The 20138-nt window shown below is 45.7% G+C and overlaps 1 protein-coding gene across 1 annotated transcript in view; it reads right to left on the reverse strand.

Moving 5' to 3' along the window:
- Positions 1 to 20138, reverse strand: part of LOC117378396 (ectonucleotide pyrophosphatase/phosphodiesterase family member 3-like) — a 50129-nt gene that overhangs the window by 14569 nt on the left and 15422 nt on the right. The window contains 4 exon segments of the mRNA XM_033974986.2: positions 4506 to 4633; positions 7991 to 8022; positions 9414 to 9536; positions 10042 to 10150. Of these exon segments, the coding sequence (XP_033830877.2) occupies positions 4506 to 4633; positions 7991 to 8022; positions 9414 to 9536; positions 10042 to 10150 (392 nt within the window).

Here is a 20138-nt window from a genome sequence, read left to right on the forward strand (position 1 = left end):
AGATTTGGTGTTTGGCAAAAAGTCTATTTCCCTATAGTTGGAGTAATAGTCAACTGTTACATGGTAATCTTTGTTGTCAAACTGAAATAGGTCAACACCCACTTTGGCCCATGGTCTACAAGGTATATCATGTGGGTGGAGTGTTTCTTTTTGTTGTCTGTCATCCACTGACCTGCAGATATCACAACGGGCAATGTGTGTCTTAATATGGTCGTTCATGCCAATCCAGAAGACGCATTCCCTGGCTCTCCGCAGACATCCTTCTGCACCCAGATGAGAGGAGTGTAGGCGTCTGATGATGTCTTTATGGAGGGAAGCAGGAATAACAACACACTCTCCTTTAAACACAATGCCATCTTGGTGACTTAGTTCATCTTGAAATGAAAAGTATGGTCTGATTTCAGGTGGTATGACTCTCTTGTCTGAAGGCCATCCTTGCTGCATCATTTTAATAACAGTGTGCAGTGTTTTGTCATCTTTTGTAGTTGTTCTAATCTGACTTAGACTGTTATTTGTGATAGGTAAGTGTTGCACCATATTAACGGTCTCTATTTCAGCTTCCACAGAGCCTTGAGGTGAGCATTCTGGGAGATAGGCTCTGCTTAAAGTGTCTGCCAGTAACATGTCTTTGCCTGGGACATACACCACGTCTAGGTCATATTTCTGAATGCGCAGCATCATTCGCTGAAGTCGTTTTGGTGCGCTCAACAGTGGTTTCCGGACTATGGTCTCTAATGGCTTATGGTCAGATTGGACAGTGACTTCACGACCATAGGTGTACTGATGAAACTTTTCTATACTGAAAACCATAGCTAGAAACTCTTTCTCGATCTGGGCGTAACCACGTTCTGTTTGTGTGAGTGTTCTGCTTGCAAATGCAATAGGCTTACCCTTCTGCATGAGCGCTGCCCCCAGACCTGTGTCTGATGCATCACACTGAACCACCAGATCGTCCTCAGGGCTGTAGTACTTCAGGACAGGAGCATCTGCAATAGTCTTTTTGAGTTTCACGAATGCACTCTCATGTTGCTCTGTCCAGTCCCATTCTATGTCTTTGTGTGTCAACTGTCTTAACACTTCACACTGGTCGGAGAGATGTGGGCAAAACTTGGCCAGGTAATTTACCATGCCTAACAGCCTCTGTACTGCTTTCACATTTGTAGGCCTCGGCATTTGCTCAATGGCACGAACCTTGTCCGGGCCCATCTTAAGCCCATTTGCCGTGAGGCAGTGCCCAATGTAGTTGCACTCACTTTGTCTCAGTTTGAACTTTTCTGGATTCAGTTTAATGTTTTTTTGTTTGCATCATTCCAGAAAAAGTCTCAACTTTTTTCAAACAAATGGAGTAGCAAAGGTAGTTTGGTAACTCGACTCCTCAGACAGAATCCACTCTTGACATCACAAACTGTGAACACCTTAGCCTTAGACATGTCTGGAAGTACATCCTCAATAGTTGCTAATGGAAAGTGACTGCGTTTGAGTGCCTTGTTCAGGGGTTTTGGATCAATGCACACTCTTAGTCTACAGTTAACAGGGGTGATGATACCTCGGCGCTCAAGGACCTGCAGCTCCTCTTTCAGCGGCTTCATCATGGCAACTCGCCTCTTTGGAAGTTGCACTGGCTTCACACTTGTGTCTATTTCCATTTTGTATTCCCCTTCCAGACAACCGTCTCCTGTGAACACATCTGCAAAATCTGTCTTAATTTGCTCAAATGTCCATTGCCCTTTAGTGTCCTCTTCTTTTGTCACAATACTGTCAATAGCCATAATATTTTCATAGTGCACCTTAATCAGTTTCATAGCCTCACTGGCTCTTTTACCAATCAATGGGACATTGTAATCTTTGTCTACCACTTGGAACTCTAGCTGGTACAATTTTTGGTTTCTGGGGTTTCTCAGTTTCACTTTACATTTGCCCAGTGGCTTTACTTTGCTACCATTGTACATCACTAGCACAGAACTAGTCTCATCCAGTTTTACATCTCTGTTTAACAGATTAACAGGTAACACGTTACATGTAGCTCCGCAATCAATCTGAAATCTGACAATATCTTTGTCTAAGAGCATACCTGCAAACAGTTTGGTGTCTTTTCTTTTTTCAGAGTCTATAGTATTCACATTGTCATTTCGTCCCTCATCTCTAATACACAGAATGTCCTCATACTCACTTTCACATTCCGTTACATTGTGCACTGTTTTCTTACTTGTTTCAGTGCGGACTTTACATTTAGCCGCAAAGTGGTTGTTCCTACCACACTTTTTGCATTTCTTGCCGAATGCTGGACATTTTTGCTTGCTCTTTTCATGCGTCCTGCCGCAGAACTTGCATTCCACTGTGTCGTCTTTGTCCCTCTGCCGATGGCGCAAAGCTCCATGTACGACGTGAACTTCCTCCACTGTTATACCTGCTATGGCCTTGCAGTTCTCCTGGGACAATTCAGCTGCTCTGCAGAGTTAAACGCGAGTGTCAAACGACATGGCTCTTTCCCTCAGAAGCCTTTCCCGCATATTGGCGTTGTTGATACCACATACGATTCTGTCACGAACGAGGGAGTCCCTCAAAGTACCAAAATTGCACGTTTAGTGAGCAGTTTAAGCTCAGTCACATAACTATCAATCGACTCGCTGGAGCTCTGATTCCTCATGAAAAATGTGTACCGCTCCACTGTTTCGTTCACCATGGGACTGCAGTAGTTATCAAACTTTTCGATCATGTCCTTCACCTTCCAGTCAGACTGCGCTGTGTCCCCCATTAAAATATCAAGCAGCTCTCTGCCACTTTCACCAACCAGATAATGGAAGAGTGTCACTCTCTTTTCCTCGTCATCTGCGGCCACAGTTAATCCAACATACAGTTGAAACTCATCCCTCCATGTCTTCCATGCTTTAGACAAGTTGTCGGAGTCTAGACACAAAGTCTGTGGAGCCTTCAGTCCGTCCATGCTGCTAGCTTGTTCACGTGCGATGCTAATCTTTGCTAAACAGATTGCACTTTTCCGTCTTCTCCGGTACCTCCACGACACACGGCTCTAAGGGGCTCAAAAAAGAAAAAACTCGGACAAGGTTCACTGCCGCTGCCACCATGTTTCAGTGAGGGTTTTATAATAATAGGCGAGTCCAGCTCCTTTGTTCTGGCCCAACCGGGTTGGCATTTTTATTTCAACAAGTCACATTCTCTGTTCACACATGGTCACTCTGCCGAGCGTAAACCCGTAAACATAACTCACGATCGCCCTCTAGCGGCGAGTCTATTGTGTGCAATTCAAACATATACCATATTGTTACACAGGTGACTCACGCGCAGAGTCCGCTCTGCGTAATATGCGGGAAAAGCAAATGAGGCAATGAAACCTTCACAACTGCTTTGGCACATGGAGAACAAGCACCTGGGATTAAACGATACGCCTTTAGAGTTTTGGTTTTTTTTTTAAGAAACTGCGGAGCAGAGTAGACATAATCACATAATCAGCGCAGGGCTCACACTGATGCAGCGGTTTGGTGAGTTGTATTTTTTTATGCACTTAAGTTATTTTTGCCATATTTATCTGCCACGTGTAGAAGGCTTGTCCGTGAAAATAAAACCTACATTATTCCGTTACATTATTTTTATTATTATTATACACAGTGTTATCTTCATTTTAGATGTCAAAAAGTATTTACGGCTCCCAGTGTTTTATTTTACGTGGAAAGTGGGTTACCTTAAAAACTACATCATATCCATTTCATGATGCGCAAAATGATCGTTCAAAATCAAAACTAGTGAATTCTTCAGAGCAGAATCTTTCCCCACATCTGTGTCACTTTTACGTTTACAGCTAGAGAGCGCCCCCCAGGGGCCATTATCCAGTAAAATTCCATAAATAAGCCGCACTGCTGTATAGGCCGCAGGGTTCAAAGCGTGGAAAAAAGTAGCGGCTTATAGTCTGAAATTTACGGTACATTATCGGCTTATTAGATATAAACAATTTTTTATTTTTTTTTACATTATTAGTATTACATTGTGGGCTGTTATTACGCCATTTGTTGCTACAGACCTAGTTCAATCCTGGTTCAGTCCTGGTTTAGTCCTAGTTCAGTTTTTATGGTCTGGTTCTCATTAGGATCTCCTCTCCCACAAAAACCACAAAGACCTCCAATGATTCAGGTATTTGGAGCAACTCTGAGACCAGTCTAAACCACGTCTTACCCAGGTCTGAACTCTGTCTAAACCAGGTCTAATCCACAGTAAACCATGACTAAACCACGTCTAAACCAGGTCTAACCCGGGCCTGACCCAAGTTCTGACCCATTCTAACCCGGGTCTAAATCAGGTCTAAATCCGGTGTAAACCAGATCTAACCCAGGCCTAAACCCAGTCTAAACCAGGTCTAAACCAGGTCTAAACCAGGTCTAAACCAGGTCTAAACCAGGTCTAAACCAGGTCTAAACCAGGTATAAACCAGGACTAAACCAGGTCTAAACCAGGACTAAACCAGGTCTAAACCAGGTCTAAACCTGGTGTACCTCTCAAAGAGCCACTGGGGTGTCACAAGGACAGTGAGGTCTTCGATTCTTCGGCTGTGGGCGAAGTGGAGACGTTTGGGGAGGTTCTGTTTCAGAAATGCTTTGACCTTCTGCCCCGGTCTGCGGCACTAACCAGATAAAAAACAAAACAAAAAAACACTTAAGTTAAAGCCATTTAAAAAGCCTCTGACAGGTTGGACCATTAATTTTTACTAAAACACTGTTAAAATCATTACATTACTCAAATGTTATACTTTTTTTTCTCAATTTGCCAATTTTTGTGGGGGTATTATGCAAAAATGTGTGTTTTTTTGTTTGTTTGTTTTTTAAATCTTTCTACAATGTTATACTGTTTAAGTCTTATCATCTGTGCATGTTTTTGACAATCTCCTCCGGGCTGAAAGGTTCCGTGCAATGCTCCGCCCACAAGCCTAAGACAAAACTAGGCAAGATTTTTAGTAAAGTTATTACATTATTGGCTCACCACAGTTTATTACATTTAAATTTGGCCTAAATGATTACATTATTGGATGTTATTACATTATAGGCTGTTATTACGTTATTGATTGCTACAGACAGTCCTGGTTTAGTCCTAGTTCAGTCCTAGCTCATTCTTGGCTCAGTCTTGGCTCAGTCCAGGTTGACCAATGAGCTCCTTCGTTTCACATACTTCACTGAAATAAACAAATGGTTGCAAGATTTTTATTCAAATCTTAAATAGTAAAACTGGTACCCTAGCCTGTCATATCCACTTTAGGTTTGTGTGTAATAGATTATAAAAGAGCTTTTTTAAAGCCCCTGAACCACCACCTTAACATGGTGGAGGGGTTTGAGCACCCGAAATATCCTGGGAGCTATGTTGTCGAGGGCTTCATGCCCCTGGTAGGGTCACCCATGGCAAACAGGTAGAGGGGGACGGGTGAGACTAAGAGCGGTTCAGAAGCCCTTTATGTCGAGTGAAGAATCAAGGCTAGTTACATCGCCTGGACCGGCGTTACTGGGGCCCCACCCTAGAGCGTGTGCTCGGCAGGGAGCACCTTTTGGCCCGGAGCTTTCCCCATGGGGCTCGGCCAGGCTCAGCCCGAAGGAGCAACGTGGGGCCATCCTCCCATGGACCCACAACCCGCGGGAGGATCCAGAAGAGGCTGGTGCAGAGAGATCTGGGCAGCAGTTGAAGGTGGGGGCCTCGACGACTGGCTCTCCGAACATGGAGACTGGCTCTGGGGACATGGAATGTCACCTCACGGAGGGGAAGGAAACTGTGCTTGTGCGGGAGGATGAGCATTACCGACTAGATATAGTCAGCCTCACCTCCACGTACATTTTGGGCTCTGGAACCCAACTCCTTGAGAGGGGCTGGACTCTCAATTTCTCTGGCATTGCCTGCAGCTCAGCTGCCTCGTGTTGGAGTTCACCCTGGTGAACGAGAGGGTCGCGTCCCTGTGCCTTCGGGTTGGGAACAGGTCTCTCATTGTTGTGACGGCCCATGGGCCAAACAGCAGCAGGGCAGAGTACCTGGCCTTCTTGGAGTCCTTGGGAGGGGTACTAGACAGTGCACCGACTGGGGATTCCATTGTTCTCCAGGGGGACTTCAATGCTCATGTGGGTAATGACAGTGACACCTGGAGGGATGTGATTGGGAAGAGCTGTCAACCAATCATCACCCAGTGGTGAGTTGCATCCGGTGGTGGAGGAGGAAGCCACACAGACCTGGCAGGCCCAAACGTATTGTAAGGGACTATTGGGAACACCTGGCGGAGCCTCATGCGGTCGCTGAGGCAAAAACTCGGGGTTGGGAGGAGTTCGGGGAGGCCATGGAGGAGGATTATCGGACGGCCTCAAAAAGATTCTGCCAAACTATCCGAAACCTGAGGAGGGGGAAGCAGTGTTTCACCAACACTGTTTACAGTGCCGGTGGAGAGCTGTTGACCTCAACTGGGGATGTTGTTAGGCAATGGAAGGAATACTTTGAGGATCTCCTCAATCCCACCGTTACGTCTTCCGATGCAGAGACTGGGGACTGATGTCACCAAGGTGGGTGGCAAGCTCCTCGGTGGCAAGGCTCCAGGGGTGGACCGTCCTGAGTACCTCAAGTCTCTGGATGTTGTGGTGCTGTCTTGGCTGGCACATCTCTGCAACATCGCATGGCGGTTGGGGACAGTACCGCTGGACTGGCAGACCAGGATGGTGGACCCTCTGTGTAAGAAGGGGCACTGGAGGGAGTGGTCCAATTACAAGGGAATCACACTCCTCAGCCTTCCTGATAAGGTCTATTCCAGGGTACTGGAGAGGAGAATCCGACTGATAGTCGAACCTCGGATCCAGGAGGAGCAGTGTGGTTTTCGTCCTGGTCATGGAACACTGGACAGACTCTATACTCTCCATCAGGTCCTTGAGGGTTGTTTTATGGACCTGGAGAAGGCATTTGACCATGTTCCTTGTGGGGTCCGGGAGTATGGGGTCCTGGGCTCTTTGCTAAGGGCTGTCCAGTCCCTGTATGACCGGAGCAGGAGCTGTGTTTGCATTGCCGGCGGCAAGTCAGACCTATTCCCAGTGCATGTTGGACTCCGCCAGGGCTCCCCTTTGTCACTAGTTCTGTTCATTATATTTAATGTTTGCTTACATTTTAGGTACGCGCCCTGATGGGGTATCCATGTTTTGCCGGTATTGATTGTTGTAGTTGGTCGATATACTGTTTCAGATCCTTTATAGTATCCACTTTTGGATGTTAAAATGACATCATATGTTTGTTTAGTGTTGAGCAATTTTTTATAGCATTTCTTCTTTAAGCTTGCCTGGTAAGTTGCATTTTCTTGTTGTGATCTCCTTCCAACATGGCGTACTCACTCTTGCGATAGTATGCTCCACTCCTTAATCTTTTATGAGCTTTTAATCATGTTAAAACAGTGTGTTCCATCATCATTAACTTTCTCAGATGTTTAAGTCAGGTCTTAAACAGTCCAGTAAGGTTCATCTGATCTTCCGTAAATGTATTTTAATAGATAATTTTTTCAACTGTTGAAATGTGCCCATAGGACTATAAACCAGGACGAGGGGGCTCTTTTACTCTCAAACACCTGGGAAACTGCCCTGAAGAAGTCGGACTGCAGATGGCGCAGTCGTACTGCCTCCTCCTGTAGAAAGACGGTGCCAAAACGTGTTCAAATCAGCTGACTGGGCACGTCACAGCAACATCATGTGATCACTCTGACGAAGACCGCTAGTGAACAGTGAGGATTTAACTAGGTCTAAACCAAGACTGAACCAGATCTTAACCAGGACCACAACAAATCTAAACCAAGACTTAACAAGAGCTTAACTAGGTCTAAACCAGGACTAAACCAGGTCTAAAACTGCTGTTTTTCCATCATTATTCTACTCAGAGTTGTTTTAGGGTGATTCCTGCATGTTTAAGTAATCCTGTATTGTCCTGTATATTATAGTTTAATAGTAAAGAGTTTATGGGACATTTTAAAAGTACTCACAGTCATATTGGCGGCCAGTCCAGCTGCGTCAACTGATTTAGAAACAAAACAGATTTTATTCATGTTTATCATAACAAGAATGATAACTAAAAGTACTACAGCTCAGATTTTTGAGAAAAAACTAAATGCCACAGTGTCCAGGAGAGGGCGCATGAACTCGCCTTTTGCTGTCGCACTGAGGAGTGAAGCCATTTAAATGAGGCTAAAACAATAGCTGTCAGATTGATAGAAGTGGAGATGTGTCAGTGAAGACAGTTTGAGCTGAAAAATAAGAAGTGAATTTGTATGGATTTTAAAAACACAGAGGAGCACTTTTTATCACCAAATATATTAAAATATATGTTTTAAACTTAAAAATGTTGTTTTAGCAGAATAGGGCATTTTAATTATGTGCCTTTGTGAGACAAAACCAAACAGAAAACAGTATGTCAATCTGCATTATGGTATGTCTATGTATGCTTTAAAACAGAACTATTATGCAAAATGGACTTTCCAGAGTTTATAACCATGTTATAGCTGTTTCCTTCTCATTTACCATCTGAAGTAGTTTTTCAGTCATGCAGGTTTCTAGAGTAATCTTTAATTTTCAAGAAAGGATATTGCAGATCTACCTCCATTTTCACCGGTATGGTCAGTGTGACTTCATTGTCCAGTTTTATTTTCTTAGTCAGTGATACAGGTAGTGTTTGGCAGTGTTGCAAAAAAACTATTTCTCATTACTGTGTTGTAATGACATTTTAGATTAATATTGCGATTTAAAACACATTTATAACATAATCCACATGTGTCATACATTTTAACATAATAATACATATATATACTCTATGGTCAGCTCTATGAGCCAGAACAGCTCCAGCTACTGTTGTTTGCCTGATTAAACAGCTTCTCTGCTAAATACCTGCAGGTGGATCCTGTGCACCCTTTTTGTTGGTATTTTGTATAAATAATCACATAAATTGTTCCATTGATAGTATTTTAAATCTGATATACCTGAACCACACCAAAGTGATTTAGGTATTTAAAGGGTCCGTACCTGATTTTATTCAAGTATTTGAGCAAAATGTATTGTAGATATATTTGCCTTTATTGTCAGAGAATCAGAAATTGCACTGTTGGCATTACCTTAACAGTAAACTCTGTGGTCTGTGAGAGTTAAGAAAAGCACTTCATCATTGTAAATAATTAGGATGCTCAGGATGCATAAGGTAAGTGAGGAGACAGTAAAAATCAGAAATACTACCTTTAAAACTAACTAACTGGCCCCTGTCTTTCACAAATCCTTTGGCTAATAGTATCCACATACATATATTTTGGCTCACAGTATTCACATGCATGTATTTTCTTCATAGTATTCACATGCAGGTATTTTGGCTCATAGTATTCACATGCATGTATTTCTATTTTTGTGCATGTCTTCACTCACTTTCTGTGTTTTTGTCTCGGGCTCTCACTCGTCCGAAGGGTCCCTCTGTCACCCAGTACTTGCTCACGTCTCCCACAAAGTCCTGCAAAGCCTCCTTCCTCTCGCAGCTCGTCTCCTCCATACCTAGCAACAACAAGAACTAAACCAGAACTAAACCAACACTGAACCCGGTGTGAAGAAGGACTAAATTAGTTCTGGAATAAGACTGAACCAGGTCTTTGTTTGGAATGTTCCAGATAATAGCATTAAAATGTTATCCTGCATTTACAGGTGTTTTGATTGCTCACAAATTCCTTGAAAAAGATGCATTCTTAATCTGACTGTGCACGTCTCTCCACAGATCTGATCTGTAAATGGGCCTGCAGGTGTCATCTGTTTGTCTCCAGATGGTTTAGTTTAAGGCCATACTGTAGAACATTCCTTGGCAAAGCGCTCTATGGAGACCAGCAGGTGACGAACATTCGACCACTTGAGCTTAAAGTCTATTAATACTGTATATGTGTGTGAGTAAATCTCTGGGTAGTTTTATGTACTGCACGTTTATAGTGTCTATTCCAGCACAAGAAGGTAAAAGTACCTTTAGAGTCTGTATTTTACTGTAAATGTACACGTTTACATGGTGCATTACCGTGGTCGGCGACAATGATTATGTTGATGCAGCGATGAAGGCCGAGCTGCTGCAGACCGTTCATGAGCTGAGCCAGGATCTGGTCCACCTCCTGAAGAGCTTCTATCAGCTATAAGACATGAAAACCAAGTCTAAACCATGTCCGAACCAGGTCTAAGCCATGTCTGAACCAGGTCTAAACCAGGTCTAAACCATGTCCGAACCAGGTATAAACCAGGATTGAACCAGGTCTAAGCCAGATCTAAGCCAGGTCTAAACCAGGTCTAAACCAGGTCTAAACCAGGTCTAAACCAGGTCTAAACCAGATCTAAACAAGGTCTAAACCATGCCTGAACCTGTCTTAACCAGGTATAAATCCAGGTCTAAACCAGGTCTAAACCAGGTCTAAGCCAGATCTAAGCCAGGTCTAAACCAGGTCTAAGCCAGGTCTAAACCAGGTCTAAGCCAGGTCTTAACCAGGTCCAAGCCATGTCTAAACCAGGTCTAAGCCAGGTTTTAACCAGGTCTAAGCCAGATCTAAACCAGGTCTTATTGATTGTGTTTAAATGTCAGTCCACTTTATTTGAGGGAGTTACTGCAGCTCTATATTCTACTCTATACCCTATACTTTTGATGTTTTATTTCCTATGTATCATGTCGAAGTCTAGACAGAGACCTTTTTTTTTTTTTTTTTACAAAGTCTGCAGCCCTCTTCTGGAAATTCTCCTGACACAACTTGTTTTGCAGTGACATCACGCTGAGGTGATTTTCAGCAAAAAGGTGAGTGTGACTAGCTGAAGAATGTTGCTAGCTTGTTTAACAGCACAAATCGTTTCTCTTTCGTTTCTCTTCTTTCTCTCTTGTAGTTCCAACTAAACCAGTTTTTTTCTGGTCAGATTGTACTAAAATAAAGCTCAGATTAAAGTCTAATAAGCCTCAGATAGAGCAATGCTTACAGTTAACATCACACCCGCAAGGAATATTGATGACAGCTGCGAAGTATTGATGAAGGAGAACTCCAAACATTACTTAATGAACTAAGACTGATTTTAATGATCTCAGAATTCACATGGCAGTCCTCATGTTTTTATATACTCACTTTCCAGCTGATGTAATCAACATTCCCTGGGGGTGTCATGCTAACTGTAGGCTCTGCTCTGTCTGAGGCTCTTTAAACTTCCTTCTGTGCTTTGTTTTAAAACAATCTGACCAGAAAAAAAAAACTGATTTATCTGGAACTACAAGAGGTGAGCTGGTTTGTTCTTTTACAAGTCCCTCTCAAATGACATTACACAATCAAATCCCTCTAGTTTAACCTGAGCTGGAGACAGGGCAGAATTTCAAAGATCAAAACATTTAAAAAATCTTCTGGGGGAGAGCACCCAGACCCCCCTTACATGTTTGTCTGCTGTTCTTGTAGCCATAGTAGTTGTGACATTCTGGATGTGTTCAGTCTTATGTTGGTCATATAAACACAAATACAACTAGTCATGGTGATGAGAGCAGAGTCACAATGTGTCAAATGTGAATCACCAATAGCTGAGCCAGAGGGCATCTGCTGAAAGTTAGTGCCGACCCTGCTCAGATTTATCTAGTTATTTTGTGGAGTAGTAGTGAAAGTAGTAGTAACAGTAGTAGTGAATGTTGCAGTAGTAGTAGTAGCAGGAATAATAGAAGTAGTAGTTGTTGTATTAGTAGTATTTGTTTTTCCTGAGTACAGTTCTTAACCTGATCTCACTCGTGTTTATTGACACATTAACAATGGTGATTAAAGCTTAATCACTTCTGAACCACTGATAAAACACAAGGTTTAAAAAGATCACATTTTTATGGTTCAATAAAAGAGTCCAGAGTCCTGCTTCACACCGGACATGTGACGTGGTGGAGGGGTTTGAGCACCCGAATGATCCTGGGAGCTATGTTATCGGGGGCTTCATGCCCCTGGTAGGGTCACCCATGGCAAGCAGGTCCTCGGAGACGGGTCTGACTAAGAGCGGTTCAGAAGCCCCCATGGATAGAAAAACAGCGAGGCCAGTTACGTCGCCCGCACTGGCGTTACCGGGGCCCCACCCTGGAGCCAGGCCTGGGGTGGGTGCTCAGCAGCGAGCGCCTGGTGGCCGGGCCTTTCCCCACGGGGCCCGGTCGGGCCCAGCCCGAAGGAACGACGTGGGGCCGTCCTCCCGTGGACCCACCACCTGCGGGAGGAGCCATGAGGGGCGGGTGCGGAGAGATCCGGGCGGCAGTCGAAGGCGGGGACCTCGACGACCGGATCTCCGGACATGGAGACTAGCTCTGGGGACGTGGAATGTCACCTCGCTGGGGGGGAAGGAGCCTGAGCTTGTGCGGGAGGTTGAGCGTTACCGGCTAGATATAGTCGGCCTCACCTCCACGCACAGCTTGGGCTCTGGAACCCAACTTCTTGAGAGGGGTTGGACCCTCCACTTCTCTGGCGTTGCCCGCGGGGAGCGGCGGCAAGCTGGTGTGGGCTTGCTCATTGCCCCACAGCTCAGCCGCTGCGTGTTGGGGTTCACTCTGGTGAACGAGAGGGTCGCGTCCCTGCGCCTTCGGGTCGGGGACAGGTCTCTCACTGTTGTGTCGGCCTACGGGCCAAACAGCAGTGCAGAGTACCCGGCCTTCTTGGAGTCCCTGGGAGGGGTACTAGACACCAACCGGGGACTCCGTTGTTCTCCTGGGGGACTTCAACGCCCATGTGGGTAACGACAGTGACACTTGGAGGGGCGTGATTGGGAGGAATGGCCTCCCCGATCTGAACCCGAACGGTGTTTTGTTATTGGACTTCTGTGCTAGTCACAGCTTGTCCATAACAAACACCATGTTCGAGCACAAGGGTGTCCATCGGTGCACGTGGCACCAGGACACTCTAGGTCGGAGGTCGATGATCGACTTTGCTGTCGTGTCATCTGACCTCCGACCGCGTGTCTTGGACACTCGGGTGAAGAGAGGGGCTGAGCTGTCAACTGATCACCACCTGGTGGTGAGTTGGATCCGCTGGCGGAGGAGGAAGCCGGACAGACCTGGCAGGCCCAAGCGCATTGTGAGGGTCTGCTGGGAACGTCTGGCGGAGCCCTCTGTCAGGGGGGTCTTCAACTCCCACCTCCGGGAGAGCTTCTCCCTGATCCCGGGGGAGGTTGGAGACATGGACTCCGAGTGGGCCATGTTCTCCACCTCTATTGTCGATGCGGCTGCTCGTAGCTGTGGTCGTAAGGTCTGTGGTGCTTGTCGCGGCGGCAATCCCCGAACCCGGTGGTGGACACCGGAAGTAAGGGATGCCGTCAAGCTGAAGAAGGAGTCCTATCGAGCCTTGTTGGCTCGCGGGACTCCTGAGGCAGCTGATGAGTACCGGCGGGCCAAGCGTGCCGCGGCTCGGGCAGTCACAGAGGCAAAAACTCGGGGTTGGGAGGAGTTCAGGGAGGCCATGGAGGAGGACTATCGGACGGCCTCAAAGAGATTCTGGCAAACCGTCCGACGCCTCAGGAGGGGGAAGCAGTGCTTCACCAACACTGTTTACAGTGCGGGTGGAGAGCTGCTGACTTCGACTGGGGATGTTGTCGGGCGGTGGAAGGAATACTTTGAGAATCTCCTCAATCCCACTGTCACGTCTTCCGAGGAGGAAGCAGAAACTGGGGACCCAGAGGCGGACTCGTCCATCACCCTGGCTGAAGTCACTGAGGTGGTTGGCAAGCTCCTCGGTGGCAAGGCTCCGGGGGTGGACGAGATCCGTCCTGAGTACCTCAAGTCTCGGGATGTTGTGGGGCTGTCTTGGCTGACACGTCTCTGCAACATCGCGTGGCGGTCGGGGACAGTACCTGTGGAATGGCAGACCGGGGTGGTGGTCCCTCTGTATAAGAAGGGGGACCGGAGGGTGTGTTCCAATTACAGGGGAATCACACTCCTCAGCCTTCCCGGTAAGGTCTATTCCAGGGTACTGGAGAGGAGAATCCGACCGATAGTCGAACCTCGGATTCAGGAGGAGCAGTGTGGTTTTCGTCCTGGTCGTGGAACACTGGACCAGCTCTATACTCTCCATCGGGTCCTCGAGGGCTCATGGGAGTATGCCCAACCAGTCCACATGTGTTTTGTGGATCTGGAGAAGGCATTCGACCGTGTCCTTCGTGGTGTCCTTTGGGGGGTGCTCTGGGAGTATGGGGTCCGGGGCTCTTTGCTAAGGGCTGTCCGGTCCCTGTATGACCGGAGCAGGAGCTGTGTTCGCATTGCCGGCAGTAAGTCAGACCTGTTCCCAGTGCATGTTGGACTCCGCCAGGGCTGCCCTTTGTCACCGGTTCTGTTCATTATATTTATGGACAGAATTTCTAGGCGCAGCCAGGGGCCGGAGGGGGCCTGGTTTGGGAACCACAGGATTTCATCTCTGCTGTTTGCAGATGATGTTGTCCTGATGGCTTCTTCGAGCCAGGACCTGCAGCAGGCACTGGGGTGGTTTGCAGCCGAGTGTGAAGCGGCTGGGATGAGAATCAGCTCCTCCAAATCCGAGGCCATGGTTCTCAACCGGAAAAAGGTGGTTTGCTCTCTCCGGGTGGGTGGTGAGTCTCTGCCCCAAGTGGAGGAGTTCAAGTATCTCGGGGTCTTGTTCACGAGTGAGGGAAGGATGGAGCGGGAGATTGACAGGCGGATCGGTGCAGCGTCTGCAGTGATGCGGTCGCTGTATCAGTCTGTTGTGGTAAAGAAGGAGCTGAGCCGGAAGGCGAAGCTCTCGATTTACCGGTCAATCTACGTTCCTACCCTCACCTATGGTCATGAGCTCTGGGTAATGACCGAAAGGACAAGATCGCGGATACAAGCGGCTGAAATGGGCTTCCTCTGCAGAGTGGCCGGGCGCACCCTTAGGGATAGGGTGAGGAGCTCGGTCACACGGGAGGAGCTCGGAGTAGAGCCGCTGCTCCTACACGTTGAGAGGATCCAGCTGAGGTGGCTCGGGCATCTGCTCAGGATGCCTCCTGGACGCCTCCCTAGGGAGGTGTTCTGGGCATGTCCCACCGGGAGGAGGCCCCGGGGAAGACCCAGGACACGCTGGAGGGACTATGTCTCTCGGCTGGCCTGGGAACGCCTTGGGGTCCCACCGGAGGAGCTGGAGGACGTGTCCGGGGTGAGGGAAGTCTGGGAGTCCCTGCTTAGACTGCTGCCCCCGCGACCCGGCCCCGGATAAGCGGAAGAAGATGGATGGATGGATGGATGGATGCTGTTCCTCCGTACAGAGCTTGATTATGAGAGTAGATCAGACAGAGGCCAAATTGACACATCACACTGATCATTTCTGTGACTAGACCCAAGGACTCACTGTATAACACAAATTTGCATGGCATGTTCATTTTAACTGCCCCCATCTGTATTAAATATAATTGGCCTGTTGATACTTTGCAGCTGATGTCATCAACCTTTCCTGAGGGTGTGTCATGATCCCCGTTTGTTCCTGTCCTCTGTGCTCTCTCCCCCTCCCCAACCTGTCTGCCTGGAGCTGGGCGGAGTTCGTGACTCCCCCTGCACGCACCTGGAGCGCATCAGCGTAATCACCATCACCTGCTGCTGAGCATATGAGGGCTCGGCAGACTACACTCGGAGCCAGACCGTCCACGTGTAAACATGAATGCTCCAGCTCAGTTTTTGTATCTCTTTGCCCGTCTGCATGCTCTCATTGGATTTTGTCACCTTCCAGATTCCTGTCCTCGCTCGTTCCTGCTCCTGCCTCTGCGTTCCGGCTCCAGTAAAGTCATCCCTCCGTCTTACTACCTGTCCTGTCTTGGTCTCCGGCTTGCTGCTTGCCTCCTGCCTTGGGTTCTGCTCTCTGGACTACGCCGGCCAGTTCTCACCTTTTTGTGTAAAATCAAACTCCTACACAGGACCATGAACACTCAGATTGATTGCAGGCTCTTGAAAATGTGCTCTTTAAATCTATTTTGTATTTTTTTCTTGTGTTTAAAAAAATAAAAAATAAATTGACAGTGTTTACTAATGTTTGCATTGTGTCACCATGGTAACTGATGAACATTCCATCATAGGCATACAAACAGTACACCCCAGCATGATGTCACTGCAAAGTTTCAGTAGAATGTTGTGATGCCATCTGAGACCCAGCAATACAGAATATTCCCAGAGACAGGCACATAGACAAGTTCCAGTAAGTCAAATTAATAGGTTGTTTCTCGCCTCTGTGTGTCTATGGATTGTGTAATGGTACATTAGGCAAGACAAGTTTATTTGTATTGCACAGTTTGTACACAAAGTAATTCAAAGTCCTTTACAGAATAAGAAAAACATTAAAATCACAATACAACAAATCAAAACATAAATAATCACCATAAAATTAACAGTATGAGCTGAAGGCTAGTGAGCAGGCAATGGAGTAGGTTGGAAGTTTAGTGTGCTCTGCACGAATTTGCAAAAAAAGCCGTTTTATTTGGCGTATGACTGTAACTTTAACATATGTGTACTTTCTAAAACTCTGATACAACATTTGAGCTTCCATCCACGGGTGTAAATGGCGAATAATCTGCGCAAATACAAGTATACGGGCAAGACCGCTGCTACCGCTGCTAGCAACACGAGTTCCGCTGCATCTAACATCGCACCTAGCACCGCACCTAGCATGCCATCGGAGGAGCTAACGGAGCCAGCGGAGCGGAGTGGCCAACCCGCGCCAGCTGCGCTGGATTTCAAAACTGAAATACTATCCTCTATCAAGACCGAGATGGCTGCACTCTTTCAAAGTGAGCTTGCAAAGATCATTGCAAAGGAGTTTGATGATGTTAAAACGGAGATGATGCAGATAGTCAGGTCTGAAATAACTAGCAGCACTACGATTCTGCGCTCCCAGTTAGACACAATCCAATCTACGGTGTCTGATATGGAGCAGGGACTTTCGGGATGTTCTGACCAAATCGTAACATTACAAGACTCCGTCCAGCAACTGGAGAAAAAAGTGGCGGTTCTTCAGGATAAGTGTTTGGACATGGAGGGACGAATGCGCAGATCAAATATTCGTATACTGAATGTAGCCGAAGAATCCCCGAGTACACCAGTATCAGTATCTAAATTGCTCAGAGAGATACTGAAAATGGATAAGGATGTTCTGATTGACAGATCCCACCGCACCGCGCCGTCGAATCGAGTAAAGGGTAAGCCCAGAGCGATCATAGCCAAACTACACTACTATCAAGACTGTCTCGACATCCTCCGCCGTGCCCGGGATGCTGGTCCTCTCCTCCACAATGGTTCCACCATCCTCATCTTCCCCGACTACCCGCCGAGTGTGGCTCATGCCAGATCGGCCTTTAATGACGTCAGAAAACTCCTACGCGGACGGGACAACGTGCGCTACGGGATCCTCCACCCGGCTTTGCTGCGGATCACCCATGATGGTGTCGAAAAGCGCTTTCGGGATGCAACGGAGGCCATGGCATATGTGAGGAATAACATTCTGTGAGGGAGCTCCTTTGCTATCTCTCCTTTGCCGTACCCTTTTGGTTTCACGCAATATAAGTCAACAATAATTATATGCATATTATATATAATGGCAAATTCAACTGAACGCCAGTCGAATACTAAACTAGTAATTTCTGAAACGGTTTTTTTTTTCTAATTTTAATTTTGTACCTCATCTCGTTTACACCTTTTAGTGCAGAGCAAACTGTTAGGCTAGTGCTCTTACAAACACATAATGTGTGGATTTAGTTGTAAAGGGTTAGTTTATTATCACCATGTTCCTGTTGGTGACAGTTGGGGTGGGGCACCTGTTGCACCTAATGTGAAATTGTTATTATCCGTTTTGCATATTTTTGTGATAGTGACGGGATTTTCTTTTTGTAAATTCTATTATATTGTCAGATTGAATGGTTTAATAATATTTTATCTCAAAACATATGGCTAGTCACTTATCGAATACCCAAATTGATAGTTGCCAGGTCAATCTTGTTAGCTGGAATGTTAAGTCCCTAAATCACCCAGTAAAACGTAGAAGGGTACTTACGCATTTGAAGCAATTAGATGTGGACATCGCATTTCTCCAAGAAACCCATTTAGATACATTCGGCCATTCAAAACTTAGAGGAGGATGGGTGGGACAATTATTTCATTCAAATTTTCATTCTAAATCTAGAGGTACAGCTATTCTCATTAAAAAGTCAATTTCTTTTACCATGACAAAAGTAGAAGCTGATTCAGCTGGGCGATATATTATAGTAGTGGGCAGACTAAATAATACCCCTGTTGTCCTAGCGAACATATATGCTCCTAACTGGGATGATGGTGCCTTCTTTACCGGAATTTTCTCTCGTATACCAAACATAGACACACATCATCTCATTCTCGGAGGCGATATAAACTGTGTGTTATCTCCCTCATTGGATCGAAGTTCGCCTAAAACTATCCAACCAGCTCGGTCAACACAAGTGGTTAACCAGCTTCTCAAAACCTATGGAATGACTGATGTTTGGAGATTTCAAAATCCTGGTCGCAGAGGGTACTCTTTCTATTCGCCAGTGCATAAAACATTCTCACGGATTGATTATTTTTTTCTTGACAGCAAGTTACTACCATTAGTTAATAAGTGCGAATATAAAGCAATAGTTATTTCAGATCATGCACCGTTGTTAATGAGCCTAAATATGCCAACTCTAGGCAAAAGATACCGACCATGGAGATTTAATACTTTATTACTTTCTGATGGAGAGTTTGTCAAATTTATTTCAAATGAAATAAATGAATATATATTACGTAATAGTACTCCAGGCATATCCTGTGGTTTAATCTGGGAATCACTAAAAGCTTACCTTAGAGGCCAAATTATATCTTATAGTGCCAAAATTAAAAAAGATCAACATGAGCAGGTTAAAAAGATTGAAGGGGACATTTTGCGGCTAGATGAAGCGTTAGCCAACTCTCCTTCACCTGATTTGGTTAAACAACGCATAGTTCTCCACACTGAATTCAATCTGTTGACAACAAAGCAAACTGAAAACCTTTTAAATAAATGTCGACATAAAATGTATGAACATGGCGAAAAAATAGGTAAAATGTTAGCCCACCAATTGCGTCAACAGCAGGTTGATCAAGCTATTCTTGCTATTAATGGAGAACATGGAGCTAGGTTAACAGATCCTTTGGAGATTAACCGTAGGTTCAGTGAGTATTACACACAGCTATATACTTCTGAGTCCAATGGGAATGAATTACTTTTTGACAGTTTTTTCAGTAAACTTAGTCTGCCTACTATTGCTGAGGAATCAGTTCAAGAAATGGAAAGACCCTTCTCGAAAGAAGATTTTCTTAAGGCAGTTGCATCCATGCAAAGCGGGAAATCACCGGGACCAGACGGCTTTACAAGTGAATTTTTCAAAACATTTTCTAATGACCTGGCCCCTATCCTGCTTTCTGTCTATGAGGAGTCATCAATTTCTGGCTCGCTCCCAGAAACTATGAGACAGGCTGTTATATCTCTGATTCACAAAAAAGATAAAAACAAATTGGAATGTGGCTCTTACCGACCCATTTCTCTACTAAATGTAGATAGTAAAATTTTTGCCAAAATTATAGCATGTCGTTTGGAGACCATTCTACCTTCCATTATCTGTGATGATCAGACGGGGTTTATTAGAAATCGCTATTCATTCCATAACATTCGCAGACTCCTAAATATCCTCCACCATCCCACTCCACCCGACACATCAGAAGTAGTTTTATCACTTGATGCTGAGAAAGCATTTGATCGGGTGGAGTGGGATTATTTGTTCTATACGCTTAAAAAATTTGGCTTTGGGTCAAAGTTTATTTCATGGATACACACTTTATATTTCTCCCCTGTTGCTGCTGTCCGCACAAATGATAATCTGTCACCCTTTTTTAAGCTAGGACGCGGAACAAGGCAAGGCTGCCCCCTATCCCCTTTGTTATTTTCTTTGGTCATTGAACCTTTGGCGATTGCAATACGTAGTGATGCTTCTATTAAAGGTATCCAGAGAGGGGATTTTGAACATAAAGTGTCTTTATATGCGGACGACACCCTTTTGTATGTGTCGGAACCTTTGCGAAGTCTGCCGAATTTACTTACTCTACTGAATGACTTTGGGAAAATATCAGGCTACAAAGTG

Source organism: Periophthalmus magnuspinnatus, chromosome 11 (genome assembly GCF_009829125.3).
Source record: "Periophthalmus magnuspinnatus isolate fPerMag1 chromosome 11, fPerMag1.2.pri, whole genome shotgun sequence".
Classification (NCBI taxonomy): Eukaryota; Metazoa; Chordata; class Actinopteri; order Gobiiformes; family Gobiidae; genus Periophthalmus; species Periophthalmus magnuspinnatus.